Consider the following 27,823-nt stretch of genomic DNA (forward strand, 5'->3'; position numbering starts at 1 on the left):
CACGTGACCTGTTCTGCAGGTACAGCTCACCAGACAGTGGCACAGTGTTGGGTGCAGAGTGCATAGTGTACGACTCATCCCGCGGGCACTGAGCGGGAACCCGTGAGGCAAGCTAGAGTGGAAAAAAAAAAGCCGTGAACAACATGGCCTGAAGATCATTCTATATTTTTCGACAGGATTGATGGGCCCCGTCTTCCCATGGCCGCAGCCTGTTAACTCCGGTCCCATGACTATAATCGTGGAATAAAAACATCATGGCCGCAACACAATGATCCATTCCGTCCAAGTACATCTCATCCACGGCACCCCGGCCAGGACGGCCCTATCTAGATGGAGGATGGGTACAGCATGACCCGAACGGAGGCACCAAAGGTCTTGGGAGGCAGGTTGTGTCGGAACTGCGCGCGGACAACGCCGGAGTTGCCTGAATCGCGACGTTAGTCTTCCCAGTCACTGCGGAGGCCGCAAACTCTCTTGTAAACGTACCATGTGTCCGAGTGATCTTGCCCCAGATCACACGGATCTTGGAGCCCCGAATCTCCCGCTTAGCACGGTAGACAAAAGCCACCTTCTTGCCGAGGTAGAACCTGCTCAGAGTCTTAGCCGCTGTTTCCCAGAATTCCCGACGGATCGCGCGATGCGACTCACCGAGCGGCATTGGTGTCATCCACGCCCTCGATCTTGATCAGGCTGGTGTTCGGGTTGGTGTTGCGCTTTCCACGCTGGTAGCTCAGGTGGCGGCCCCTGCAGAAACACTCCGAGTCAATTCCTTCGTGTCCATGCCAATCTCTCTCGTCGAAACAGCCGATGTGTGGCTCTCGTCTTGCAAGACTCTTCCAAGACACAATTGTTGCGGCGCAATCGATTCAAATCGGGGGAATGCTTACTTCACATAGACTGCGCATTTGTTAGCTCGCCGCGTTTAACGCATCGGGTTGTTCGCAGAATCTAGAGGATACTCACGTCTGTGACCGTGTTCCGAAGGCATCTCGACAGATCTCTCTGGGAAACGGCGGGTAAAGCAGACACGATGTAGAGAGGCAAGGCTGACCCGCGACGTCAGATACCGATCGGTGAAGGGGGACGGGGTTTGGTCGTCGTGGTCGTCTGTCGATGCTGTCGGGCAGAGTGAACAGCACACACACACAATCTTCAATTTGCACTTTGCAACGGGGGTGTGGTGCCGCTTGGCGCTAACCCAAACGGGGTCTTAGCGAGTGACGGCAGGGTTTAACCGAGATCATGTGACCGAATATACACTAGTCCTCATTTGTACTAGTTCCACGATCCGTGCTGACTCATCAGCAAATTGTCACGTGAATGTTCGACTATTCCAGAAGAGGCCAAGGATCGCTTGGCTGACTGGAACCGGCCAGCTCACCAAGGCCAAGGCCCCGTCGCTGTCATGGACTCTATGGCCGGGCTGGGCGGAATACGGTCCTCCGTGCTCGGAACAATTTCCAGGTCCTTGGTAGAAAAAAAGAGCAGCTGTTCTGTTCGTGAAGGGAGATTTCCGGTTTATTAATCATTGTCAGTAATATTGGTAACTTGCCTGGAATCTCTGCTGCACGGATTACTACTGGAGCATCTCTGGCGTTAATAATCAAGACCGAGAGCGGCTAATATGTGACTGAAAATTTACCGGATGAACCGGTTTGGCTGGAGTTGGGTCTTGAGACTCTTGGGCCCTGCCCGCGATGGCAAGAAGGCAGCGATGCAGATGTACCTTGCTCATCAGATGAGGAGATCTCGTGGGTCAAGAATGGTTGTTCAGGAATTGAGCCCATACCCTCTCCGTACCTAGAGGGTAGATGCAGAACAGCAGTCGCTGCATTGCGTCCAAACTCCTCCACGCCCACGCATGGTTCGCTTCGAGGCACCGAGAGCATCAGCGACTCCGTCCTCATGCAGATTCCTACGCTTTGTGCATGGAACAATAGAAAGGAACGGACTTAAACATTCCTGATTAGTCATGATGGATGACCTGGATCCTCTTGGTCCACCGCTCTCCAACCGTGACGATGAGTTTCTCAAGGGTTTAAGACAGGGTGACGGTGGCAATAGGATGTAATGAGTCGGAGCCCCAGAAGGGTCTCTCCATGGACGTGACGACACTGGCCGCTGGACTCGCTGCCGTGTGGATAACTACTAAGCTGCTTACTCAACTTTCAATAGGCCTACAAATGTACATCCCACTCTGCTGGGGCAGGGGGTTGAGAAGAAACCGAAATGAATCGCCCGCAAAATCCGACAGGACGGCAGAAAGGCCGTCGAGTATAAAAGTTACTTCTACTGTACCCAGTCTCCTCCGCGTGGAAGCCATGGAATGGGATTATCATATCATTATTATTATTATTGCTCTCGTAACCTGACAAGCAAAGAGTCAGAATCCTCAAGCCCCACTAAAGAAGACTTACTGTTTTCATAGACTTTTCCAACTCCGCTGCAGCTCTTAATACACCGAGCCCTCCGTTCCCAACAATCTCCTTTCTCTTCGACTCCCCTCCCCCCCATTCTCTCGTTCTCTCTTTTTTTTCTCGTTCCCTGGCTCGGAGTGCCGTTCAGAGTCATCATGTCCAACTACATCATTCAGGCCGAGGAAGGCCAGAATCCTGGGTGAGTCTGCTCCCGCATTGGTTACATCACTGGTACCTACGACGCCGACCGCGGGGTTTCGCCTTGCAAGCTTTCCCCCGCCTGCGCATGAGCTCCGCGACGGTTGTAGGGCATCGCGACGAGGATGGGCTCGACAAATGGGTGTAAATGGAGAGAAGAAAAAATAAATCACTGCCCAGCACAGCTTCAATGAAATGAAAATGCACACAGCTGACCGCGCATCCCCTGCAGCTCCATTGAACTCAAGGACGACACCGTCATCGTCGTCCTGGGCGCCTCGGGTGACCTCGCCAAGAAGAAGACGGTATGGCAATAAATCTCGTGGCTATGGACGTCAGCAAAGCTAATGATAATATTGGTGCAGTTCCCAGCGCTGTTCGGTTTGGTAGGTCTCGCGGCTCCCCGACCGAGGGGAGGAGGAGCGCTGATGCCCCGCCCAGTACCGCAACAAATTCCTCCCTAAAGATGTTAAGATTGTCGGCTATGCCCGAACAAAGATGGACCACGCAGAGTTTCTGCGACGAGTCAAGTCGTACATCAAGGTGCCCACCAAGGAGATCGAAGAGCAGCTGGAGCAATTCTGCAAAATTTGCTCCTACATCTCCGGCCAGTACGACGAGGATGAGTCGTTCATCAAGCTCAACAGGCACCTTGAGGAACTCGAACAGGGCCAAAAGGAGTACAATCGAGTGTTCTACATGGCCCTTCCTCCCAGCGTCTTCATTCCTGTATCGGAACAGTTGAAGAAGAACTGCTACCCCAAGAAGGGCAATGCCCGGATCATTGTACGTTCCGCCTACGCCGCTGGGAACACGGCAGGAATAACATCAATTTTTTGCGCAGGTTGAGAAGCCGTTCGGCAAGGATCTTCAGAGCTCGCGAGAGCTGCAAAAAGCTCTGGAGCCGAACTGGAAGGAGGAAGAGATCTACCGCATTGACCACTACCTGGGTAAGGAGATGGTCAAGAACATTCTCATTCTCCGGTTCGGAAACGAGTTCTTCAACGCCACGTGGAACCGCCATCACATCGACAATGTGCAGGTCCGTTTCCTTTGACTCGTTTGGTGGCTGCTATATCGCTGACGCCAATCAAGATTACATTCAAGGAGCCGTTCGGCACTGAGGGCCGAGGCGGCTACTTTGATGAGTTTGGCATCATCCGCGATGTCATGCAGAACCGTGCGTTCCCTGTGTCTGCGAACGTTGAGCTGCTTTCCAGCTGACCGCATGTAGATCTGCTGCAAGTGTTGACACTACTTGCCATGGAGCGCCCCATTTCGTTCTCCGCAGAGGACATTCGTGACGAGAAGGTAACGCCTTGATCCGCGCTCCTTCCCCGTGTTGGCCACTGCTGATATCCGCAGGTTCGCGTCCTCCGAGGCATGGACCCCATTGAGCCCAAGAATGTCATCATTGGCCAATACGGCCGGTCGCTCGATGGCACCAAGCCTGCCTACAAGGAAGATGAGACCGTCCCGAAGGACTCGCGTTGCGCGACCTTTTGTGCCTTGGTTGCCTACATCAAGAACGAACGATGGGACGGTGTTCCTTGGATCTTGAAGGCCGGCAAGGGTAGGATTCCCCCGTGTAATTGATTATGATTATCCACCGGGCTAACAGTGCACAGCTCTCAACGAGCAAAAGACGGAGATCCGTATTCAGTTCAAGGATGTGACCTCGGGCATCTTCAAGGACATCCCGCGCAATGAGCTGGTCATTCGAGTTCAACCGAATGAGTCGGTCTATATCAAGATGAACTCGAAGCTGCCCGGTCTCTCGATGCAGACCGTGGTGACCGAGCTTGATCTGACCTACCGCCGTCGTTTCTCCGACCTCAAGATTCCCGAGGCATACGAGTCTCTCATCCTGGACGCTCTCAAGGGCGACCACTCGAACTTTGTCCGGGACGACGAGCTGGACGCCAGCTGGAGGATCTTTACGCCGCTGCTGCACTATCTGGACGAGAACAAAGAGATTATCCCCATGGAGTACCCATATGGTATTTTTTCTCACCGATCCAGGATACGTGCTTCACTCGCTAACGCATATTACAGGCTCACGAGGCCCGGCAGTCCTGGATGACTTCACTTCGTCGTTCGGCTACAAGTTCAGTGACGCAGCAGGGTATCAGTGGCCGGTTCATGCCGCTCCCAACCGGCTGTAGAATAAGTATGGGATGACACGATTGTAATGCGAGCTTGATGGCTGCTTTGTTTATAAAACGTGCTGGGTTTTGATCGGCGCATAGTATCATGAATCCATCTGGTCTGATGCAGGGTGTGTGTGTGAAGACTTTGTTTGGTATGCCGCATGTTGGGATTTGAATCTGCGAGTTTATTACTACCTCTCTATGACAAGGTTTATTCTCCTTTTCCTTTGAACCAACATTAGAAACTACCTTGGTTTTGCCTAGTGGGATCATGCTACGATCGTCAACGTCGGTCCTGTCGGAATGCTCAATCTCATATCAGAAGTAGTATGTACCTACACACTGTTCAATCCTACGAATCATGTCGAGTATGGGTCGTCGAGAGGTCAATACATAGATGATTTGGTGGACCATGGGGCCTGTTCCATCTCAGTCAGGTACGTAGTACCTAATACCTAGAGCTACCTATCGTACCTAACAGATAGGATGAATAATAGTAAGAACGCGCATCAATCTTTCTGTCGCAATTAGGGCAAGGTCCTCTGACGATGTTTGCTTCATTTGACTGTAAGACAATCAATGCAAATCAATCCTCATTCTCAAAAGAAAAAAAGCCTAAAAGCAACTAAGTTACCGTAACCTAAGTTAACTGGCCGGAGCGGCCCATCGACCCAAGCAATTTTAAGATTGCTCTCCAATTTGGGCGCGTCTGAATCTTCACCGCCTTCCCAAACCATCGCGCTAACGACGAAGCCACGCTGCGGCAAGTGTTTCAATCATAGATAAACGGGCCTCCTTTTCTTTCCTGCAGGTAGAGTGAGGAAAAAACAACGGAGCTGTAATGATACTACGCATCAGGACGGACAGAGATTGTTTCGGGCGGCGGAGTCAAGGAGTAACTCGGCCAATTATCCCCATTGTAAAGTCTACCTTTACTGCTGTCTCGTTGGGACGAAGATGCGCGCCGCATCTTGGACAGGGACACCATCGATCAAGGGTCGCTCCGAGTCGACTCGCATGGCCCTGTTGACTTGTAGTCTGGCTGGGATACAGTAAGTTCATCGAACAAAAGAAAGAACATTTCCGTGGTGTGAACAGAAGAAAAAAAAAACAAACACAAGCCAAAAGACTTGTTGTGTTGTTCTGTGCATGCGCTGATCGGTCTCAGGATAACATGGGGTCTTGAAATGTCATGTCAGTGTCCCATTCGTGTCGCTTCTTGATGCTCTTCGTTGGGGGGGTAATTGCTCTTGTGCTAATTGAATCAACGTGCAGATTGTACACCCTACCTCCTCCAGCTCGGATTGACCAAGTCGCGCACATCGTTAGTATGGGTCGCCGGCCCCCTGTCCGGCTTGATCATGCAACCGATCGTCGGTGTGATTGCGGACCGCTCGAGATCGAGATGGGGACGACGTCGACCGTTCATGATTGGCGGGTCTATCGTGGTTGCCATGTGTTTGCTATTGCTGGGCTGGACCACCGAGGTGGTCAGTTATTTTGTCCATGACCCGGAGACGGTATGCCGTCAATCCTGGCTGGTCCTGTCGGATACTGTGGTCTGACGGGCCGGGCATTTATAGAAGAAGAACGCAGTTATCGCCGTGGCGGTATTTAGTATTTATCTTCTTGATTTTGCCATTAATGTGGGTAAGTGGTGATTGGTTGTTGGGGAGGTTTTGGTGGTTGAATAGGCTGCCTGACTTCTGCAGTACAATCATGTGCTCGAAGTCTGATTGTCGACACACTTCCGATTTCTCAGCAGCAGCTTGGAAACGCTTGGGGTAAGATTTTGCAGGCTGGAACAGAGAGGACGTGGCTAAGTTGATATAGCCACCCGAATGCTGGCCGTTGGCACCCTTGTCAGCTACACAGTCGGTTCAATTGACATGGTGTCGACGTTTGGAACCCGCTTCGGTGATACCCAGTTCAAACAGATGACTGTGATGTCTTCGATTTCGCTGCTTGTTTCGGTGTTCACTACGTCGTACGCTGTTAAGGAGCGGGTTCTCGTGTCTGCGAGGTAGGAATCGACCTCGTCAAGAGATAAAAGGCAATTGCTTTCTTGGCTGACGATGCGCGACAACAGAGGCGGAGAGAAGGCTGGCCCGGTTCAAGTTCTGTCGCAGCTATATCGGACGGCGATGGAACTGCCGCCTCGGATCCAGGCGATCTGCTGGGTACAGTTTTGGGCGTGGATCGGTTCGTTACTTGTCGTAGCAGAAAACCCCGGTGCATACTAACACAAATAGGCTGGTTCCCATTTCTGTTCTACAGCACAACGTGGGTCGGAGAGACCTACTTTCGGTACGAGAACCCAGAGTCTATGTTTCAGTCGAGCGACACCCTTGGGGACGTTGGCCGGATGGGCAGTCTTTCACTCGTTATCTTTTCGATCATCACATTTGCTAGTTCCGTGCTACTGCCGTTCTTTGTCCGTTCTCCCGACAGCAAAAAGACGCCCTTCACACCACGGCCGCCACCTGGCCTCGCGGCCATGCTGGCCCGTATCCGAAAGAGTCGGCCTGATTTGACGACAACGTGGATTTTTTCGCATTTCATGTTTGCCGCCACTATGATTTTTGCTCCCTGGGCGCGGTCGGTGCGGTTCGCAACCTTTCTGGTCTCCATTTGCGGCGTGCCGTGGGCGATCACCGGCTGGGCGCCGTTCGCATTCATGGGAGTGGAAATCAACCGTCTTGCACAGGAGCCGCCCGGCGGTGCAAAGCCGACGGCGGCGATGATCACATCGACGAGCTTCCGGACACATGGCTATCGGCCGGTCAACCAGATCGACCGGGACGTGGAGATGCTGGACGTGCTGCGGGTCAACCATCGGGATGGTGACTCGAGCGACGACGAGTCGGGAGACGCGTCGTCGACGGGCGAGCTGGCGGGCATCTACCTCGGGGTGCTCAACGTCTACACGACGCTGCCGCAGTTTGTTGGCACGTTTCTCAGCTGGATTGTGTTTAGCCTGCTGGAGCCGGCGCATCCGGATCCCGATTCGGCCAGCACCGGCGTCGACCCAACGCAGGACACCGACAATGGTTGGATGAACCTTGACACGGAGGGGCCTAATGCGATCGCCGTGTGTCTGTTCATCGGAGCATTGAGCGCGTTGGTTGCGGTCGAGGCCACGAGACGGTTCGCGAAGGTGCGATGATTATCATACTCCACAGAAGTTTGTACGAGTCGTACAAGCTGAGGATGATTCGAGATGGTGGTTGAACATGCATTAGGTTGGCTGGGCATTTTCATGGTAAAGATTCTAGGCCTACAACTCCATGTATTAACACTCTTTTTCTCGTGTTGATCGATACTCTCTCTAATAGTGGATTATTAATCGATTGTGAAGTGATGATGTCATCATGGGCATTAGGCGGAGACTCGGCATTCGGCTGAAGCTTGAGGACCTGTGTACAGTATGTAATATGATCTCACATGAAGCTCACTCACAATATAAATACAACCTGTCAAGTAGCTTAACGAAGAGCTCAAGTCTCGATCAAACACAAGAATAAATCCCACGACATTTAAGAACAAGAATCAGTTCGAAACAAAGTGACAAAAAAAATGGCCCCTCGCATTCTCATCGTCCTTACCTCTCAATCCACCATTCCCAAGAACGGCAAACAAACTGGCTGGTTCTTGGTACGTAGTACTGATTGTTTTATCCCACCCCCAAAACCCCGATATAAACAACAACTAACAAAAGGATATTGAAAGCCCGAATTCGCCCACCCATGGGAAGTCTTCCACAAAGCCGGCGCCTCCATCACGGTAGCGTCGCCCGCCGGCGGCGAAGCACCGCTCGACCCCGGTAGCGTCGGCTACTCGGAATCGCAGAACGACTCGAGTTCGCTCGAGTTCTACCGCACGCAGAGTGACTTCTGGAAGAAGACGCAACGGTTGGGTGATCTGGTGGATAAAGTTGGGGAATTCGATGCGATTTTTTACGTGGGTGGGCATGGACGTAAGTATATACCTTTACACCACCATTGACCCCCCCCCAAAAAAAAGGGGGGAGTTATCATGATGATTGATTGCTGACGAATGGTTGGGGGGTCAATTGTAGCAATGTTTGATCTGGTGACGGATCCCGTGTCTCTGTCCTTGATCCAATCGTTTGCATCGGCCCGCAAGCCCGTCGCCGCGGTGTGCCATGGTCCCGTTGTTTTTGTCAATGCCACCACGCCATCTGGGGAGAGGCTCCTGCGGGATGCGACCGTGACGGCGTTTTCGAATACCGAGGAGGACAACGTCAAGATGATGGAGCTGATGCCGTTCTCGTTGGAGGATGAGCTCAAGAAGATCCCCGGGCTGACATATGTCAAGGCGGAGCAGCCGTGGGAAGGCAAGGTCGTCGTGTCCAAGGCGTATGGCTTGGGGGGTCCCGTGGTGACGGGGCAGAATCCGGCGAGTGCGACGGGGGTTGCCGAGGCGTTGTTGAAGGAGCTGGGTGTGAATGCCTGAGGTTTTTTTGTCCCATCTAAATGTATTTAGGTGTAATCATGTATGGACGTATCTAGGTTTATGGTAATGTAATGTACACATTTCAGGTCAACTTCCTAGATCAGCTGCCATCATCTCTGTAACAACTCGAATGCCCTCTTCCTCCGTCCTCTTGGCTTCCGCCGGGTCGTCATCTCCAACTACCCGCTGGTCCAGAGCCAGCTTCGTCTGCCCCAGAGCGTAGATCTGCTCCTCGATCGTGTCCCGGGTGATGAGACGAATAACTTCCACGGGCCGCGTCTGCCCCACGCGATGCGCCCGGTTCTCCGCCTGCACGTCCTCCTGCGGGTTGAAGCTCGAGTCGAAGATGATGACTTTATTGGCGCACGCGAGGTTGATCCCTGCACCGCCGGCTTTGGTCGACAGCATGAACACGGGCACGTCCCGCTGCTCGTAAAACGCGTCCAGGATTGACTGCCGATCTTCCACGCTGGTCCGCCCGTCCAGTCGGAAGAACCGCATCTGAAGCGTCTCGAGCACGTACTCGAGAATGTCCATCACGAGGGTAAATTGCGAGAAGATCAGTGTGCGGTCCCCGGCGTCACGGAACCGCCGCAGTAGTTCCGCCAGCTTCGCCACCTTGCCCGAGTCCATCCACTCTTCGTCTCGCAGTGCGAACTTGCCCAACGACTTCGGGTTGTTCACGCACAGCGTATGGCACTCAAAGTCGTTGTACAGTTGCAGCTCCTCGAAAATGATGTTTGGGTTCGAGCGTGCCCACTGCTCCTCCCGTAGGCAGGCCTTGGCCATCCGGCTCAGTATCTGGTCCGTGTACAGCCGCCGCTTCAGCAGCGGGTGGATCGCTGCCTGCCGCAGCTTCATCAAAATGTGTGCTGATTTGGTGCCCGTCCGCTTGCCCGCCGCCCGGTCCGCAAGCAGCTTCCGCACCTCCTCCTTCTCCTGTTCGTATATCTCCCGCTGTGTCGGATTCAGCTCGCAGTACTCGACTCGCGAAATCTTTGGCGGCAGATCGATCACCTGGTGCTTCTTGCGACGCAGGACAAACGGCGCCAGCATGGATCGCGCCCGCGAGATCCGCTGCGCCGACAGCAGAAGCGTAGAATGGGATGACGCAGCATTATTCGACTCTTCCGTCGACCTGACTCCCGTGTCCTCCACCGCCCTGCCCTTGTAGGCGAAGATGTACTGTAGGTCCTCCCGGTGTTGTTCAAACACCTTCGGCAGTAGAAATCCCAGCAGCGACACCAGCTCCTGCAGATTGTTCTGCAGCGGTGTGCCCGTCAGCAGCAGCCGGAACTGCGCGGGAATCCGAACCAGCTTCTCATACAACTTCGACTCGTGGTTCTTGAGCACGTGGCCCTCATCGTAGACACATACGCAAAAGTCCAAGCTTCGCAGAAACCGCGCATCGTCTCGCGATTTCGCCACCGTGTACGTCGTGATGACCACGTTGAACTGCTCTCGGTTGCTCTCGATCGTCTCCCGTAGCTCCGCTCGCTCATGCTGCTTCGCGTAGTAGGGCATCACCTCCAGCGTCGGGCAGAACTTTTGGAATTCTCGCAGCCAGTTCTCCAGCGTGGATGACGGCACGATCACCAGATGCGGGCCCTTGACGCCGATTTCGTACAGATGCGCTAGGAACGCAATGACCTGACATGTCTTCCCCAGCCCCATGTCGTCCGCGAGGATGCAGCTCAGTCCCTTGTCGAACATTAACGACAGCCAATTGATCCCCACAATCTGATAGTTCTTCATCGTGAGCGTGTTGTTCATGATCGACGGTTGCGAGATAAACTTGGGCTTGCGGCCCCCCGCGCGTCCGACGGCGTCGCCGTCGTCATCCGTAGCTGGCGTGCCGACCCCGGAGTCGTGGTCAAGGGACACCAGCTCGAACTCGGCCTCCTTCTTGCCAAAGATGTCCACACCCCACTTCTTCATCTCCTCGGCCAGCGGTTTTCCGAGCTCCTCACAGCGAACGACAAGTGCATCGACAGCCTCATAGCCCCGCCACATCTCGATGCACTTGTCGGCGATCTTGTCGCCAATGGGCTTGACTCTTGCCCGTCGTCCATTCTTTGTAGTAGGTGCCTCCTCCCCCATGACCTCGCGCACGGCATCCATGGAGGAAAACGGCCGATGTGCGATGATCGTAGCGGCGGATTGCTCGGACGTGGCCGCCAAGTCTGCCAGTTCCGCCGCACTGCAGCGATTGATGAACTGGAGGACCTGGCTTTCGACGTCCTTTGGACCTGACGTGTCCCCCGCTCGCGGCTCTGACTCGACGGCACTGTCGTCCTCGTCGTCCGACGAGAGTATTCGCCGCTGAGGCTTCTTGACCAGCCGGCCCCGAGGAGTTGCGGATCGAGATGTGCTCGATGAAGGAGGAGGAGAAAGCTGCTTCTTCGTTCCGCGGATGAGACGTCTTTTGGGTTTGGAATCCTCCGACGAAGCCCTTTCTTGGGTGCGCTGGATGTTCGAGAACTTGTCAAAGATAGTCTCACGAGCCTTGATCTGCTGTTTGGCCGCGGGTACCGCTGCCACCGGGCGTTTTGTGGGACGAGCCAGCTCATCCTCCGAGGAACTCTCCGCATCTTGCATGCGGCCGAGATAAGACACCGTCGATGAGCGATTGCCCTCATGCTGGATGAGGGCATTTAGGATGGACTGGATCGATTTATTCGGGAAAACGGCTGAGATCCCCTGCACCTTTTTCCTGGTGTTTGGATCGTCTATATCATCCAAGGAAGTAATCTTCACGTTGACTGGCCTGGCCCGCGACGATGTATCTTGTCGCGGCTTCTTGGCCAGTGCGCTGCGGTCAGCGGCACCGTCACTAGACCGTTTCGCCGGGTTCTGTGCCGGATTGTACACAGCTGCAGATGTGATATCTTTGAATCTATTAAGCGGGTTTGTGCTGTTTTTCACCGGTGATTCTAAAATTCTCTCGGGACTTCTCTTCGCAAAGGTCGCAGGCTTGATATCAGTCGAGTGGCCATTCGGTTCATCGTCATCGGACGATCCTCCTCGATACAGTGGGCCCTCCTCCTCCTCCTCATCATCCTCGTCCTCGTCCTCAATCGACGCCCGCTTGATAGGACGCGCCTGCGGCGGACGGAATTGCGTGCCAGGTGGCGCCATCAACTTGGACAGGATCCCACCACCCGACGGCTTCTTCGACTGCTGCTGCTGCTGCCGCCGCACGGGAGACGATGACGGCACGATTGGCGACGACGCAGCAACTTGAACTACAGAGCCGCCATTGTTATTATTATTTTGCGGTTGGTCAAGGATCTGCGTGGGTTGGGTGGTATATCGCTGGGTGAGCGGCGTCGCCTGAACTTGGGTCTGGGTTGAAGTGGTTTTCTCATGCGGAACGAGCACCGTGGCCACCGTCTCGTAGTCGCCATGATCTCCGACTTCTTCTTCCCCATCAACCTCTTTTGTGCCGTGACCAGCAGCGGCTGAGAGTAACGTCGCGTCCTTGTCCTTGCGACTGGGGGTGAGGGGAACAGATTCCTCCATGACGAGTAGTCGGTCCGGTGGCGATCCGGGGTTGCTGTGACTATGAAACACTCATATCCATGGATTGTAACGGCTGATGGAAAATCGACCGGCAACACGCTGCCGGAGAGTGTACTATGTACTATCTTCCGTGAATCAACATCCACCGACGACGAAAAGACTGATGATCCGCGTAATTTTTTCTTTTTCTTAGCGCGCGTTTTGTTGGCGTCAAATTGAAAGTTTATCGTCCAATCATGTTGCAGCAATTGTACTTCTCCGGATTTTGGGATCGTAATCTCATGGAAGTATTCCGTACGGAGTGTTTCCGAACCTACGCGACGGGGATAAATCTTCCATAGTCTTGACTGCCTATGGAGGATCGGATGAGGTTCGTCAAGTCTATTAACGACTAGACTGACGTATCATCATTTGACGTACTATACATGACAAGTCCAAAATCACCGTTTGACCCTCTTCGGATCAGGCTCCTCTTGCTCCTCATCACTAATCTCCGCGTAAATGGGCTTGGGCTGTGTTTTCTGCCAGGCCCTGGTGAAGATGGGTTCCTTTTCAGCCTTCTCCGCATACTTGAGCAGCGCCTCCCGCGGGTCCTCGTCGCGCATGGAGCTGAGCGGCACGTTCTCTCGGATGTGCTTCTCATCCGGCTGCGACTTGGCAAACGGTGTTTGGGCTGGAAGGTGTGGCCGGCGGGGATCGCGCGGACGACCAGACGCTGTAAGGCCCACGGTCGGGTGCCGTGCCGACCAGGTGGCGTCGGCCGGGTGCGGGACGCCGTTGGGGCCCACGACCACCGAATCGCCGGAGAAGCCCAGCGAGATGTCCGTTGTGAGGTTGGGGTCGTCGTCGACGTGCCGGCGCTTGGGCGCCTTGGACATGACTAGCACCGCACCCTTGCTCGACATGGTTGGGTTGTACAGCACGTGGGTCTCGCCGTTGGCGGACCCTGTGAGGATTTGGTTCAGCTTTTCGTGCCACGAGACAGTAATCAGCGGCGATCCCGGCGTCACCGGGGTGACTAACTCCGGCTGCAAGGTGGCCGGGTTGAGGATGTGCAAATGGCCCGTCCCGGAGCCGGTAATGACGTTGGCGGACGTCGGCGAAAACCTGATGTTAGAGGTCGGGTAATGGCTGGAGATCGATGGATGAGACACCGTCTTGAGGGGCTGCTTAAACTTCCGCGTATCCCACAGTTTGATGGTGTCATCACCTCCCTTTGTCACCACGAGTCTGCCGTCCCCACTGATGTCGAGCCCACTCGTCCACGTATCGCGTGCATGGGCATCGTGAATTTCGGCAGCCGGACGTCGGAACGGTCCGTTGCCACTCCACATGATCAAACTGCCGTCGAGAGCCGCCGCAACGAGCACGTTCGGACCTCCTTGCTTCGGCGACGCCCAGGCCACGGCGGTCATTCTTGTCCTCCCGGCCGAACCCGCAGCACGGGATTTGTGAACAATGACCTCCTTCTGGCTCCGACCGTTGTTGACATCCCATATTCGGACTGTACTATCCGTACCGGCTGTCGCACAGTAATTGTAATCCGTCGGGCACCAGGCCGCCGACGTAACCTCAGAAATATGCCCCTTGGTATTATGCATGTCGCGTAGATACATATCTCCCTTGACGAACTCTGTCAGCACCTCCCCGTCGCGGTCCAAAATCCTCGGCTGCGGCGTCGCCGGAACGACAATCATTTGGCTCGGGGACAGCGGGCAAAACTCGACGTAATTGACCGGCTGCGCCTCCTGCGTTGAGGAGCGCTTCTTTGCGGTGGGATCCACCGACTTGAACGCTCGCACCGTCGACGGCGTCATTGATGCGAAATCGTGGAATTTCAGACTGCAATCCGTCGACCCTGACACCAAGCGAGCTCCGGAAGCGTCAACGGTCAGCGTCGTGACCGCGCGCTCATGCGTCTTGATGATCAGCTCGTGCGACACGGGGAACTCGTCCTCGTCATCATCCTCGTCATCATCGTCATCATCGTCGTCGCTGTCATCCTTCCTCCTTGGTTCTTGCTCAGTTGCGCGCGCTGATGATGGCGAAGCCCGTTCTGTTGCTGTTGCTGTTTCTTCCTCCTTGTCCTCCACGGATTTGATGGCGGACTCCTCTGGCGTCTTCGCTTTTATTTCGGTTCGTTTTGTCCGATTGATTTGCTCGTTGACGTCATGCTTAGGTTGCTGTTTGCCGAAGCTGCTGGGAAAGAACTTCTTAAATTTCTCTTCATCAAAATTAAAATTGTCCATGTTGCGCAGCTTGGGCCAAGACGACGTACTACTGACCTTGAGGTAGAGTGTAGAGCGTTGGAAGAGGGTTTGCGATGTTTGTATCGAGTTGGCCACTGATAAGACGGGTCACGTGACGATAAGATGCTCGTGGTTCACTCGCATATATATATATATTACCTACCGTTCACATGCTTCCAATTAAGCTTTGTGCTGTTCATTTCCTCAGTCGTGGAGGACAGCAGTCAATTAAGATCATTGACAAGTCTATAGATTATTTTGGCTGTTGACTACATATTGATACATCCTCCCAAGCTCAAGACTCCTTTGCAGCTTCGGCAGGCCTACTGAGCTCTCCGCCAAAAAGCTCCTTGGCTTCCTGCTCGCGTCGCTCCCGCTCGAGCCTTCGCTTTTTGGCCGCGCGCTCCCGATCGCTCTCCGACATGCCTTCTCCTCGCTTTTGCCCATTGCCGGGAGTGGCAGGGTCCAGCTTGAGGATCTGATGGCATTGATACACCTTTTTAGCGATCCCCTTGAGCCGCTTGCGGGTCTCCGGGTCAGACGACATCGGGGTATATGACTCCAGCAGCTTTGCGCAGTCGGCAAGGGTAGTCAGGAGCTTCATGCGGATCATCGCCAGTGGATTTTTGGGATCCGCGTCCCCGCTCTCGACCACGGGCCCAATCTTGATATCGAGGTAGTACTGCGCGAGCGGTCTGTCCGCGAGGAACAGTGCCGCGAGCCAGATCTGGGACGGGGTGTAGAAGAAGTACGCATCGGTCATTTGCGCGGCCGTCTTTAAAATCTCCCGCGCTTTGCCATGGGCGATGGAGATGCGATTTGTGATGGAAGTCTGCGGGTCACTAGGCGAGGCTGGCGGGATGGCGTGGAGATCTCTCTTGAGGCTTTCCGGAGTCTGGCCCATATGGTGCGGGTTTGGCTTGCCGTTGCCCTGGGCAATGGCTTGCAGCTCCATGATTCCGCCCTCGAGGCCGCGGAAAGGATGTCGAACGTCGAACGTGAAGCGGAGGCCCTGCGTTAAGGTAAACTCAGGCGCAATGACATCCTCCGGCGCCTTGACCCCGGGCACGCCACTGGCAAAATCCTTCAGCGACATGTAATAATTATCCGTTTTTGTCGCGAGAAACAAGGCACACGGCATGATGGATTTCGGATGGTAGACCATAACGGAGTTTGTCAGGTAAAAACGTCGCAGAAATTGAATTGCTGTTGCCTTTTTCCTCGTTCGATTTCAATCCGACGGGCAAACAATGGTGAGCCATTTCCCATCCCCACGAAGCATATTACAAAACATCGCGCATCTGAATCAACTCACCCGAACCATCGTCGGCAACGGCGGTTTATACGTATCCCCCAACTCCAGCGTCTGCTCGCAGTAGTATCTCACAAACTCCGCCTCTTCCTCCGGCGTCAGACACTCCACATCCTGATCCAAAATCGCGTCGGTTTTCCCTTCTGCATCGCTCGTCGGGTTCGGCGTGACGTTGCCGCTGCCGCTTGTCGGTGACGTAGTATTTTCAGTAGTACCACTAGCTGTGCGGTGCTGGGCGGCGGCCTCGCGCGCGCGTTTCTGTGCGGCACGGATTCGTTCGCTAGCGACTTTGTTGGCTGTCGCTCGCATGGAGGCGAGCGAGTCGCGCGTGAAGGACCAGAGGCGGAATTGTGTAGAGGAGCGGTAGATGTCGTCTTCGATCATGCTGGCTTGGAGTCGTTGAGGAATACGAGGGCGGAAGGGGAGGTGTTTTGAGTTGGAGAGGTTTCTGTTGTATAAGGCAGAGTTTGATTTAATCAATGAATGGCATTGTCAAATTTGAGGATTCTTTGCCTCGTCTTTAGTTGGAGCTGGCGGAGTCGCAACTACACTACATACCAAGAGATGTTCCGGCGCAACTAATTGACCCAACCGCCCGTCTCACGCCCACCAACTGGCTTTACCACAAAGAAACTATGTATTACCAGTTGATCTCAGAGAAGTATATCGATGAGAATCCAATGCTATTAGACAAAGAACTCAATGCAACGCGTTTCCAAGATGTCATTTCTGACCCCCAATGTTTCAACCCCAATGTAGATGTAGAGGCCCAATTGTACAGAACCGAATCAAACCATCACAATCATAAATGAGGAATTAGTTAGAAGACATGATCCCAAGTTCGCCAGGCACCGTCGCGCTCATCTCAACCAAGGCAGCATAACGTAACTCCAATGCAAAGGTCATAACTCCGTCAGTAATCATCATGGCTCGCCCAAGAGAAACGCCGTGATATCACCCATGTAAGCCTCCTCTAGTTGGTAATCCTGACCGTCGCGCCGGTCAACCCCAACGTGCTTGAATGCGTCCACGACGCGCTCCACGTCGAAGCCCATGCTGCAGAACCGATCGACAAGGTCCTTGTTGTATCCGTCGTACCTGCACCGAGTCAGATGAAATGGCCGAGAAGAGCTGATCGCAGGGAAGCATACGCAGCTAGAGCGTCCTGCGCTTCTTTTTCCTTGGCTTTCTTTGCTTGTTCCTTGATCGAGGCATCGGTCACACCTCCGCTGCCCTCCGCAATCGTCTTGTCGGGGGCCCCTGCATACTTAATCGCCCATTGGCGCGCTACACGCTCAAACTCCTTGGGCCTTTTCAGAAGCATCTCGGCCACCTCTGCATCCTGAGGATCTTTGGGTTCCGGCGTGCAGAGGAGAGACTGAAGGGAGAGGAGTGCTGACTTGATGGTCAGAACGGGCGACCATGCGGTCGAAAGCGTGTCGAGGCAGATGTAACCCTGAATTAGACGTCAGTCTTTTATCCTCGCTCGTCAATTTGTCCGGGCAATTGAACGCACCGTTTGACTGCTCACATTGGGATGCCAGATTTTTGTTTGGAACCGCATGTTAGGCGGCCGGAACGGGTATTCCTGAGGAATCCGGATATCCACATAGTAGGTACCACCCTCGTACGGGGTGCCGGGAGGACCGGTGAACGAGCCACGAAGATGCGTGAGATCTTCATCGTCCTCCACGGTCTCAGCAGTTACTTGAGAGTGCGGATCGGCGCGAATGTCCGCAATCTCCTTGGCGATGCGGCGGTTGCGATTGGCAGTCATGGCGACGGGCTTTCGCTGTGAATCGCCGACGTTTTGACAGTGACGTGGATCTTATATCGAAGAGGTTGGATGACAGTTGGAGGGGTATGTATGACTAGGTTGCGGATCCGCTTTAGTGGCCAGGCGGCTGTTTAGGCTGCAGTGTCTCGAGGGCTCGGGTTGGTCAGGCAGCAGACGAAGCAATGTGCAGTCACGAAGATCACTGGCAAACAAAGATTGAGTCAGGTCCCCGATTGTGATCTTCGGCGGCGCAAAAGCGAGGGTGAGTGAACAACTGCGCTGTCGAGTTCGTCCAGCTGCTACTGTAATCGAGGAGGTACGCAGATCCAACTTGTCGGTACTGAATGATGGTGAAGGTGCGGAAGGCTGAGTCACAACGAAAGACAGGGAACAGAAGTTGATAGAAGATGACTGGATGGATTCTATTGAGTCAGCCAACGATACGGCTCGATTGTGGTCGAAAATTCCACCACAGAGCCGTTAACGGCGAGACTTGAGTTGCCTGTTCAACGTCGAGTGAGTTGTTCAGTTGGCATGCTTCTAATCACGTGACGTTATAACTGCAGGAGATTAGTCAGCGCAGGGACCGAATGGACCGATGGCGACAGCTCCAGCTGCCTGAGCATCAGCGTCATCCATCTGTTCAGTTCTTTTCACCTCGTCCATTTCGCTTCAGAGCAACGCTTGGTTGCTTTTGTGCTTTTTATTGTTTTTGATTTTGCTTGCTTCGCCAGCATGGTACGCATGTTTGTCACTGGATATTGGAGCATTACTGACGAATCGCAGGGTAATCAGCAGTCTCAACCCAGCAAAGGAGACGGGCGCGATGACGCCAAAAAGGTATTGTTCTGGCGCGGGCATTGGGAGCGTTTCGTGAGCTAATATAGCGCCGTCGAACAGAAGGACAAGCCCAAGTACGAGCCGCCGCCGCAACCCACAACCCGCGTTGGACGCAAGAAGCGCAAGCAATCCGGACCCAATGCCGCGGCCAAGCTTCCGACGATATTGCCGAACTCAAGATGTAAACTAAGATACTTGCGAATGCAACGGGTGCATGACCATCTGTTGCTGGAGGAAGAATATGTCGAGAACCAAGAGCGAATCCGGAAGGCCAAGGCGCAGCAGAACGTGCCGCCGTCCGCGACGGACGACCTGGAAGCCGCAGATCGGAATGCGGACGAGCGGAGCCGAGTGGACGACATGCGAGGCAGCCCGATGGGGGTGGGCAATCTGGAGGAAATGATCGACGACGACCACGCGATCGTGTCGAGCGCCACGGGGCCCGAGTACTACGTCTCGATCATGTCATTTGTTGACAAGGACCTACTGGAACCGGGTGCCAGCGTGCTGCTGCACCACAAGACGGTATCGGTGGTCGGCGTGCTCACTGACGATACTGATCCGCTGGTCTCGGTGATGAAGCTGGACAAGGCGCCGACAGAGTCGTACGCAGACATTGGAGGACTCGAGTCACAGATCCAAGAAGTCCGCGAGGCGGTCGAGCTCCCGCTGCTCCACCCGGAGCTCTACGAGGAAATGGGAATTAAGCCTCCCAAGGGAGTTATCCTCTACGGCAGCCCGGGCACGGGCAAGACGCTGCTAGCGAAGGCGGTGGCGAACCAGACAAGCGCGACGTTCCTGCGCATTGTTGGTAGCGAGCTGATTCAAAAATACCTTGGTGACGGGCCACGGCTTGTGCGGCAGATCTTCCAGGTGGCGGCCGAGCACGCGCCTTCGATCGTGTTCATCGACGAGATCGACGCCATCGGCACGAAGCGGTACGACTCGACCTCGGGCGGCGAGCGGGAAGTCCAGCGGACCATGCTGGAGCTCCTCAACCAGCTGGACGGCTTCGACGACCGTGGCGACGTCAAGGTCATCATGGCGACGAACAAGATCGAGTCGCTGGACCCAGCGCTGATCCGACCAGGACGGATCGACCGAAAGATTCTCTTTGAGAATCCTGATCGTAGGTCACCAAACAATCCCCTTGAACTGATCTGCTCTTCTAACTGACATTTCTGCAGAAAACACAAAGAAGAAGATCTTCACCCTTCACACCTCCAAGATGTCCCTCGCCGACGACGTCGACCTGGACGAGTTCATCAACCAAAAGGACGACCTCTCCGGTGCCGATATCAAAGCCATTTGCTCCGAGGCGGGCCTGCTCGCGCTGCGCGAGCGGCGCATGCGCGTCCAGATGGACGATTTCCGGGCCGCTAGGGAACGGGTTCTCAAGACGAAGATGGAGAATGAGCCGGAGGGGTTGTACTTGTAATCTAGTTACCTAGGTAGTTCCTTGTTCTAGACGAATAAGTACTTTATGATATCAGTGATGGATGTATACTTGGACAACAGCCAATCGAAATGGATAAAACAGTACATCCGACAGCATTGCCAGAGGGCAACAAAGTCTTTGCTGATAACAGTGGTTTTTTTTTTTTGGCTTGATACCCGTTGTCCGTGTTCTATTGAGCCTCCTCCATAATCATCAATGCTTTGAAGGTAAACAGAGAGAAGTTTCAAGAATCATCTCAGACATTATTTCGTATTCAACAAGTCATCATCATAAAAACAAAAGCAGTAACAATAACCCTAGTCTATAAACAAGCAATCCAGCTAAGAAGCAGAAAGCAATCTTTTGTCCCTTTTCTGGGCCTTTTTTTTTCTTTTCTTTTTTTTTTTTTTTTTACTTGTCTTGGATTCTATATGCAACCCGGTAATGTCGAGCAACGGGTTGATCGAGCTTTTAGACGGCACCGGCCTGAATCATCTTCTTGCGCAGGTACTCCTTGTACTCGCCGATGGTGCCGTCCCATCGTCGGATGGTCTTGTTCTCGCAGACCATAATGTCCTTGGCGATCTTGTCGAGGAGTCTGTGGACAAGTCAGTTAGCCCAAGTTCTGGAAAAATAATAAAATGATCATGATGGATGCGAAAACTCACCGGAAATCGTGCGACACCACGACGACACCGCCGTTGAAGGCATTGATGGCATTCGCCAAGCTGTCGATCGTCGGGATATCCAGACCGTTGGTTGGCTCGTCGAGGAGCAGCATGTTGGGACCCTCGATGGCCAGCAGCGCGAAGACGATGCGGCTCTTCTGGCCCTCGGACAGCGTGCCCATGAGCGCGGTCTGCGCCTCACCCGACAGACCGTAACGGCCCAGCTGCTGACGCCAGTACTGCACGTCCTGGCTCTTGTGGCCGAACTTCTGCATGACAAACTCCAGCGCCGACTTGGTCAGGTCGAGCTGCTCGGCCGAGTGCTGGCTGTACATGCCCAGCTTCAGGTGTGTGTGCCGGGTGATGGTGCCGCTGGTCGGGCTCAGCTTGCCCGTCATCAGGCGCAGCAGGGTCGACTTGCCGACACCGTTGGGTCCGACGAGAGCCGTGCGCGAGTCCATGTCAACGCCAAAGTCCAGGTTCTCGTACAGCGTATCCTCCGGATTGCCCGTGTACGAGAAGCTCACGTTGTCAAACGACAGCACCGGCGGCGGCAGCTTCTCGACATCGGCGAACCGGAAGTTGAAGACCTTGTCCGGAATGACGGGCTGGATAAACCCTTCGGCTTCCATCTTGTCGAGGATCTTTTGTCGTGACTTGGCCTGGCGCACCAGGTTCGCATAGGTACCCGCCGACGCGATGAATTTCTTGATGTGTGCAATTTCCTCCTGCTGCTTGTGGTATGCCTTCATCTGGTTCGTCTCCTGCTCGTGGCGGGTCTTGACGTACGAGTCGTAGTTACCACCGTAGTACGTCAACTTCTTGTGGCGCATGTCGATCATGTTCGTGCACACGCCGTTCAAGAAGTCCTGAGAGTGCGAGACCAGAACCAGTGTGCGATCCCATTTCTTGAGGTATTCCTCCAACCAGACGCAGGCCTCCAGATCCAAGTGGGCAGTGGGATCGTCCAGAAGCAACAAAGACGGCTTGACGAACAGCGCCTTGCCCAACGCAACTCGCATCCGCCAGCCACCAGACATGTCCTTTGTCTTCTTGTGTATGGTCTTCTTGTCAAACCCGAGACCATGCAAGATCAGGGCCGCCCGGGACTGGAAGGTCGAAGGATCCAATTGTTCCATACGCTAATGGCAGTCAGCCAACAATTCGGTAATCACGCAAATCCACGAAAAAAAAAAAAAAAAAAAAAAAAAAAAAAAAAAAAAAAAAAAACTACACCTCATACAAGTCTTCCAAAACTGGACTCTCAGGGCCATCCCTCTCGAGGATCTCTTCCGCCTGCTTTTCCAGTCGCTCCATTTCCATCTCCGCTTCCTTGACTACCCAGTCCAAGGCGCCGAGTTCGCTCGGTGCCGCACCCTCATTCAACAGGTAGATATCGATATGTTCTGGAATCGGGAACTCGCGCGCGTCGATGGCCTTGAGAAGGGTCGACTTGCCGCAGCCGTTCTCACCCAGCAAACCGTAGCGGCGACCGTAGTTGAGCTCGAGTGTGGAATCATTGAACAGGACCTTGCCATGGAACACCAGCGACGCCGACGTGATCTTGACGTCGCGCGACGACTCCATCGACGCCAGCACGCCGGTGGTCACGCGGTTGGACAGGCCAAACTTGTCCATCTGCTGCGTCATCTGTTCCACCTCCTTCATCTTGGAGCTGTTGGTTGCGAACTCATCGCCGGGGACGCCCGAGTCCTTGTCGCCGTCCAGCAACTGTTCCTGCTGTTCCTGTTGCTGGGCGGCCTTCTTTGCTTCCCGCTTCGCAGCGAGTCTCGAGCCGGGCTTCTTCTTATCGCCACCTTCGGCGGCGCGCTTTGCCTGACGGGCAGCCTTGGATGCAGACACCATTCTGACGGGATGGTTTGTTTTATTCGGTGGGCAAAAGAGACCAAAGACTAGGAGAGAAAGAAAGAGTTGCGTCAGAGGTAATGGACGCGTTTGTACCGAACTAGAGGATTTCTCTTTGGCTGAGCTTGCTTATCGATAGGTTTAGAATGAAACTGCACAGAAAAAAAAATACGTCGAAAAAAGCCCCTCCGCTCTATCAAACAACACGGCAAAGGCTCTCTAACAGCAGCTAGAAACAGGGTATCCGGGAGAACAAGGGTGGAAAGAGAGATGGAAGAGACAAAATCAAAATGACACCAGTCTCCGGCCTGATTCAAGACCGAGGTCAAATTCACCCAGACACACAGTGAGAGGGGAAAACAAAGCTTCAAATATCAATCTTTTGGAGGTGATATGAAGGCGGACTGGCGATAATTGTGGGGGAGTCTTTTGCAGAGTGTTGCCTCAGGCTCGCAACTTGCTGGACGATTTTTCATACAGTGGGGCAGATAGTCCACTTTAACGGCTATGATTGGCTATACACGTCATTGCCAAGACGAATTCCAGGGTGCTGACGGTGGCAAGGGGCCTGAGGCATCGAAGTACGACGTTGGATGGACTTGTGATTTGCATTGGCCTGATTCTATTCTGCAGTATTACCACGGACTCGAAAAATAAAATTTTCTACTCCGTACAGTATCTCTATACTCGTTCGATTGGCCACACGTCTCTGATCGGAATCAATCGCGTCATCAGCATGCGAATCATAGTCGCTCACTGATCTCCTCTAGAAAATTCATGCCTTCGGGTGTCAAATACATCCCGCTGGGTACAATGACCTGGCCACGTCGGATGATCACCTGCGGTTCGTCTCGTAACGATGCGGAGGACGGCGTAGTCATTTTGCCCTCCCGTCCGGCACCCACCTCCTCGTCTGCGGGCGGTGGCCATAGAGCTTGGCCGACGTGATCCGGCGTCCACCAGTAGACGGGGAACCGGCGCTGGATATTGTTGATGACCAACCCGACAACGACCATCAGGACGGATCCCAAGAGCACCATCGGGACCAGCCACCAGCCCAGAGGAACGGCATCATCATTGACGACGGCCAGAAGCGCCGTGGCACCCGCCGGCGGGTGGACGGTCTTGGTCAATGCCATCACGGCCGTGGCAACCGCACAGGACAGAGCACCGCCGATATAGCGGATCGATGCATAGTTCGGGCTGAGCTCGAACAATTTACGGATGCCGACACCGATGACGCTGGAGATGACCTGGCTCACAACGGTATTCCGTGGCTGGGCCAACGGCGAATCTATGGCGTAGAAGTTCAACACAGCCGCCGCTCCCTGGACCAGTCGTTTTGTTAGCACCTTCCTCGTTAAGATCAATCGTCCTGGACAAGACACTCACAAAACTCGCGACGATGATGGGTGCATCATGGTTCTGGAACACCGGCACATGCTTCGTCACCAATGCAATGACCAGCAGGCCGACGAAGATGCCAATCAGAGCCCAGAAGATAATGACCAGGTTTCCGACACTCTTTTGCGGGTGTTTGCGATGCCCGAGAAAGTAGGCTATAGGGTACGGTATCCATCTCCACGGCGGGTGCGGAATGAACGGATTCAAGTATCGATCAATATCAAACGTCCATGTAGCCGGGTTTGACGACCACCACATGGGGAGGATTATATGAGGGGTGCCGAAGATGCTCTTAATCCTAGGACGGGGGACCTCTTGAATGCTTTCAATCCGATAGTGCGGAGTAATCTATAATCGACGATGAGACAGCCCGCGATGGCACAATTGACTTCAATCACCGGCAATGCGAACAAGACGGCCTAGCCGTTGACTCATTCTGGACCAAATGGAGTAGAGAACACCGGAAGCACGAGAACAAGAACTTGATATTTTTAAAGTAACTAGAAAAACCCGGAAACTCGGAACCATTTTGTTCTTCCACCAGAACCCTGATCGCGTCTGACGTGATTCTCTAACGCGCATTCATCTCATCTCCCCATCTCCGCGGACCTACTTGTTTCCGCGAGGATCCAGTCCCGGTCGGAAGCCCTAAATTAATGCATCGTTTGGCTTGTGTCCGGAAGTTGCTTTTTCCGCCGATCGTGCCAAGACTGTAAAATTTCTATTTCTGGTTTAGTACTATAGTTACTCGTACAGTACAGTACTCCGTAGTTCTTCTGGAAGCCGTTCGACTCCAGACTACATAAGGCTTACATAATCAGAGCCTCTCTCCATGATGGTTGGACCCTGGCTGGTGGCGTTCACCTCGGCTCTCGCCATATGCTTGAAGTTAATCCATCAGATAAGGTTATCGATCGTGCAACCGATTCACCATGTCCAGCAACCACCGAGATGGGTGTCGGAAGCACGTGACAGGACGGAAGACGTTCGAGGAAACATTTTGCAAGCTCGTTACTAGTACTCTGGGTTTTCCATCTTGCCCTGCGAGTGTAGGTAGGTAAGTACTTACTATTACTCCGTACTACGAGAACCAAATAGTCAACAACTTCTTCAAAGGCGGAGCAACGAAGAAGGCGAAGCCTTGCCTTGACTCTGCCAGTTGGAGTTTGATATGTCAATTCGAATTTTAAAGACGAGTTACACCGCTCATGCCAGGTATCTATACATCCAGTGTCTTCCCTTGCTTGGAACTCTCCTTGATCAACTCAATCAGACGAATTACTTGACTGGCCTCGGCGCCACTGGCAGGGAGCTCGCTCTCTCCAGCCAATGCCTGCGCCAGGACGCGGTAGTACTCCACCCACGTTGGCGCTTCGGTAGGCACGATTTCGGTGGTAGGCAGGTCGTCTTTGATCGTTGTGAGAGTGCCTGAACAAAGACCATGTTAGAAACGACTCGCAGCAGAGGTCGGAAAGGGAAAAGCCGCACCATATCGATCTACCGATTCCTGGCCATAGTTATCGTCCCCTGGCCGCAAACCTGCCTTCAGCTGATCTTCTTGGATGTCAAGGTGGTACTTCTTGTAGCTGCCCTTGTCACCGCGGATCCAGAAGCGCAGCTGCTTCTCCTCCGGGCTGATCACAGCCCCCTTGGCCGTGACAAGCAGGCCGTTGGTGTAGTGGAGCAGGACGGTGAACGAGTCCTCGTAGTTGGTGACGTTGTTCTCCCGCTGCGCCCCGAGGAATCCCGTAACGCGAGCCGGCAGGCCAAACAAATGCACCACCTGGTCCAACAAATGTGTACCCAAGTCGTAGATGGCGCCGCCGGCAGGGATCATCTTGTATTTCCAGGAGTCGGCATTGGGAATCTCCGGGCGATGGCGGTCGAAATGGGTCTCGAACTCGACAATTCGGCCCAGAGCACCGCTCTTGATCAACTTGGAAGCCGTGACGAAGTCGGAGTCCCAGCGTCGATCTGTACCGTTCAGTCCAAGTTAATCATCCGTCCCCTTCCGAGCCGCGGAGACGGTAGGACGTACTTTGGTAGACGGCCAGGAGCTTGCCCTGCTGCTTGGCCAATGCCACGAGCTCATCGGCCTCCTTGTGGGTAGGAGTGAACGGCTTCTCGACAACGACTGAAGGAAGCGGACCATTCGGTCAGCACTACTATCTAGCCTCCACCAAGCTTCTCTGAGACTATCATACCATGCTTGCCGGCTTGCAAAGACAGCTTTGTCAAATCATAATGCGAATCCGGAGCAGTGGTGACCACTACGACATCCACGTCCGGGTCCTTGACCAGATCATCGGCGGAGCGGTATGCCTTGATGCCCGGGTGATCCTTCTCCGCGTCGTTGCCTGGCTGCGGATTTCGTTGCACAATAGCGTAGAGCTTGAAGTCCGGCACAGCGGTGATGAAGGGGATGTGAAAGATTTTGGCGCTGAAGCCGTAGCCGATTACGCCGACGTTCCACGTTCTCGCCATGATGGTAGTTTCGAGAAGTTACGTGATCAGTTAGACAGTTACTCTGAGAGTACAAGCAGGAGCTACTTATTTTCTACACTCTTTTCTACCCTTTCCGCTTGACTTCTACGAGGCGGGGCATCGGAGTGGGGTGATCCGTGATCTTTTTTGATCCTGATGTTGCCGCTGACAAATCTCAAGGGTTTTCGACGGAGCTTGCATTCTGCATTTTGCTGAAGTTTGTACGTCTCATAGAAGAGGATCAGAAGACTCAAAGCAAGCATCAGATTCGGCCGAATCGATTAAGTATATCGGGCCGGCATGGGTGGGCTTCGCTCGGTAACCCGGCTGGTGTAGATCTCAAATCAGGCCTTCTTTTAAATCTTTGCTAGCTAGGCAGTATGAATCGAGGGTCAAAGAGTTCCCACGTAACCATCAACCAACATCTGGTCGGTAGCTTGGGTTCTGAACAATTGGGCTGAGTGACAGTTGAACAATTCACCCAGTCAGCACCAGAACAAGCCGTCTCCCTTACCATGGCAGAAAACAGATTGTGGATGGGAACTCTGCAAGCTTCCGTTGAAAAGCCTGATTCTTGTGTTTTGCATTCAGAATGATCCCTAAGACTCCCACGACAATCAAGTCCCCCATAACGAAGGGGATATGCACGGCAATGAAAGGCTCGCGTGGTATATCCGGTCCTCCAGTTGGTCATCCTTCACCTTCACATCAGCTTAATGGGGTCGTTTCCTCAAGTTCCTCTCCCAATTGGCCTTCAAGATCACTCAACGGCCTCAACGGTGGATTGATCCATCAGCGAGGGACGCATTTCGATCCGAGAATCATGAGGACTCCGAGGCTGATCTGGGTTTCATCAGAAGAAATGTTCGACAGCTCACAAGCGGTCTAACGCGTGCTGTACGGAGCACTCTTGCAACGCCCTTGTCGAACCTTTTCAGAGACGATTCCGGAACGTGGTTGCGTCAACATGCACAGCCGGATCAGATGTTTGATTTGTTTGCCTTGTTGCTGCGCCACACGTT

General features: G+C 53.8%; 12 protein-coding genes across 12 annotated transcripts; 4 read left to right on the forward strand and 8 right to left on the reverse strand.

The window, feature by feature from the left end:
• Window positions 1–326: 326 nt before the first annotated feature.
• On the reverse strand, window positions 327–988 carry VTN31DRAFT_4696 (60S ribosomal protein eL33; the record flags this gene model as incomplete). Its single annotated transcript, XM_069405112.1, has 5 exons — window positions 327–424; window positions 487–587; window positions 649–744; window positions 888–897; window positions 964–988. The coding sequence occupies 5 exons, from the start codon at window positions 986–988 to the stop codon at window positions 327–329; spliced, it is 330 nt and encodes a 109-aa protein (XP_069260209.1).
• Window positions 989–2,572: 1,584 nt separating this feature from the next.
• VTN31DRAFT_4697 (uncharacterized protein) lies at window positions 2,573–4,780 on the forward strand (the record flags this gene model as incomplete). Its single annotated transcript, XM_069405113.1, has 10 exons — window positions 2,573–2,616; window positions 2,848–2,920; window positions 2,981–3,001; window positions 3,057–3,401; window positions 3,460–3,657; window positions 3,711–3,795; window positions 3,850–3,926; window positions 3,981–4,188; window positions 4,244–4,615; window positions 4,671–4,780. The coding sequence occupies 10 exons, from the start codon at window positions 2,573–2,575 to the stop codon at window positions 4,778–4,780; spliced, it is 1,533 nt and encodes a 510-aa protein (XP_069260210.1).
• A 1,002-nt stretch (window positions 4,781–5,782) lies between these two features.
• On the forward strand, window positions 5,783–7,931 carry VTN31DRAFT_4698 (uncharacterized protein; the record flags this gene model as incomplete). The annotated part of the gene is made up of 8 exons (XM_069405114.1): window positions 5,783–5,817; window positions 5,934–5,959; window positions 6,041–6,285; window positions 6,349–6,415; window positions 6,478–6,549; window positions 6,599–6,788; window positions 6,855–6,967; window positions 7,018–7,931. The coding sequence occupies 8 exons, from the start codon at window positions 5,783–5,785 to the stop codon at window positions 7,929–7,931; spliced, it is 1,662 nt and encodes a 553-aa protein (XP_069260211.1).
• Window positions 7,932–8,341: 410 nt separating this feature from the next.
• Window positions 8,342–9,241, forward strand: VTN31DRAFT_4699 (uncharacterized protein; the record flags this gene model as incomplete). Its single annotated transcript, XM_069405115.1, has 3 exons — window positions 8,342–8,419; window positions 8,495–8,741; window positions 8,844–9,241. 3 exons carry the CDS (start codon window positions 8,342–8,344, stop codon window positions 9,239–9,241), a joined length of 723 nt encoding a protein of 240 aa, XP_069260212.1.
• An 87-nt stretch (window positions 9,242–9,328) lies between these two features.
• VTN31DRAFT_4700 (uncharacterized protein) lies at window positions 9,329–12,763 on the reverse strand (the record flags this gene model as incomplete). The annotated part of the gene is made up of 1 exon (XM_069405118.1): window positions 9,329–12,763. One exon carries the CDS (start codon window positions 12,761–12,763, stop codon window positions 9,329–9,331), a length of 3,435 nt encoding a protein of 1,144 aa, XP_069260213.1.
• A 440-nt stretch (window positions 12,764–13,203) lies between these two features.
• On the reverse strand, window positions 13,204–15,012 carry VTN31DRAFT_4701 (uncharacterized protein; the record flags this gene model as incomplete). The annotated part of the gene is made up of 1 exon (XM_069405119.1): window positions 13,204–15,012. One exon carries the CDS (start codon window positions 15,010–15,012, stop codon window positions 13,204–13,206), a length of 1,809 nt encoding a protein of 602 aa, XP_069260214.1.
• A 295-nt stretch (window positions 15,013–15,307) lies between these two features.
• VTN31DRAFT_4702 (uncharacterized protein) lies at window positions 15,308–16,708 on the reverse strand (the record flags this gene model as incomplete). Its single annotated transcript, XM_069405120.1, has 2 exons — window positions 15,308–16,225; window positions 16,328–16,708. 2 exons carry the CDS (start codon window positions 16,706–16,708, stop codon window positions 15,308–15,310), a joined length of 1,299 nt encoding a protein of 432 aa, XP_069260215.1.
• Window positions 16,709–17,247: 539 nt separating this feature from the next.
• On the reverse strand, window positions 17,248–18,101 carry VTN31DRAFT_4703 (uncharacterized protein; the record flags this gene model as incomplete). Its single annotated transcript, XM_069405121.1, has 3 exons — window positions 17,248–17,422; window positions 17,476–17,780; window positions 17,841–18,101. The coding sequence occupies 3 exons, from the start codon at window positions 18,099–18,101 to the stop codon at window positions 17,248–17,250; spliced, it is 741 nt and encodes a 246-aa protein (XP_069260216.1).
• Window positions 18,102–18,836: 735 nt separating this feature from the next.
• VTN31DRAFT_4704 (uncharacterized protein) lies at window positions 18,837–20,379 on the forward strand (the record flags this gene model as incomplete). Its single annotated transcript, XM_069405122.1, has 4 exons — window positions 18,837–18,839; window positions 18,888–18,941; window positions 19,002–20,070; window positions 20,129–20,379. The coding sequence occupies 4 exons, from the start codon at window positions 18,837–18,839 to the stop codon at window positions 20,377–20,379; spliced, it is 1,377 nt and encodes a 458-aa protein (XP_069260217.1).
• Window positions 20,380–20,850: 471 nt separating this feature from the next.
• VTN31DRAFT_4705 (uncharacterized protein) lies at window positions 20,851–22,913 on the reverse strand (the record flags this gene model as incomplete). Its single annotated transcript, XM_069405123.1, has 3 exons — window positions 20,851–20,977; window positions 21,048–22,189; window positions 22,284–22,913. 3 exons carry the CDS (start codon window positions 22,911–22,913, stop codon window positions 20,851–20,853), a joined length of 1,899 nt encoding a protein of 632 aa, XP_069260218.1.
• A 743-nt stretch (window positions 22,914–23,656) lies between these two features.
• On the reverse strand, window positions 23,657–24,575 carry VTN31DRAFT_4706 (uncharacterized protein; the record flags this gene model as incomplete). The annotated part of the gene is made up of 2 exons (XM_069405124.1): window positions 23,657–24,241; window positions 24,306–24,575. The coding sequence occupies 2 exons, from the start codon at window positions 24,573–24,575 to the stop codon at window positions 23,657–23,659; spliced, it is 855 nt and encodes a 284-aa protein (XP_069260219.1).
• A 961-nt stretch (window positions 24,576–25,536) lies between these two features.
• Window positions 25,537–26,801, reverse strand: VTN31DRAFT_4707 (uncharacterized protein; the record flags this gene model as incomplete). Its single annotated transcript, XM_069405125.1, has 4 exons — window positions 25,537–25,745; window positions 25,806–26,291; window positions 26,356–26,451; window positions 26,522–26,801. The coding sequence occupies 4 exons, from the start codon at window positions 26,799–26,801 to the stop codon at window positions 25,537–25,539; spliced, it is 1,071 nt and encodes a 356-aa protein (XP_069260220.1).
• Window positions 26,802–27,823: the final 1,022 nt, after the last annotated feature.

This window comes from Thermomyces dupontii, assembly GCF_041956625.1.
Source record: "Thermomyces dupontii strain NRRL 2155 unplaced genomic scaffold VTN31scaffold_4, whole genome shotgun sequence".
NCBI classification, from domain to species: Eukaryota; Fungi; Ascomycota; class Eurotiomycetes; order Eurotiales; family Trichocomaceae; genus Thermomyces; species Thermomyces dupontii.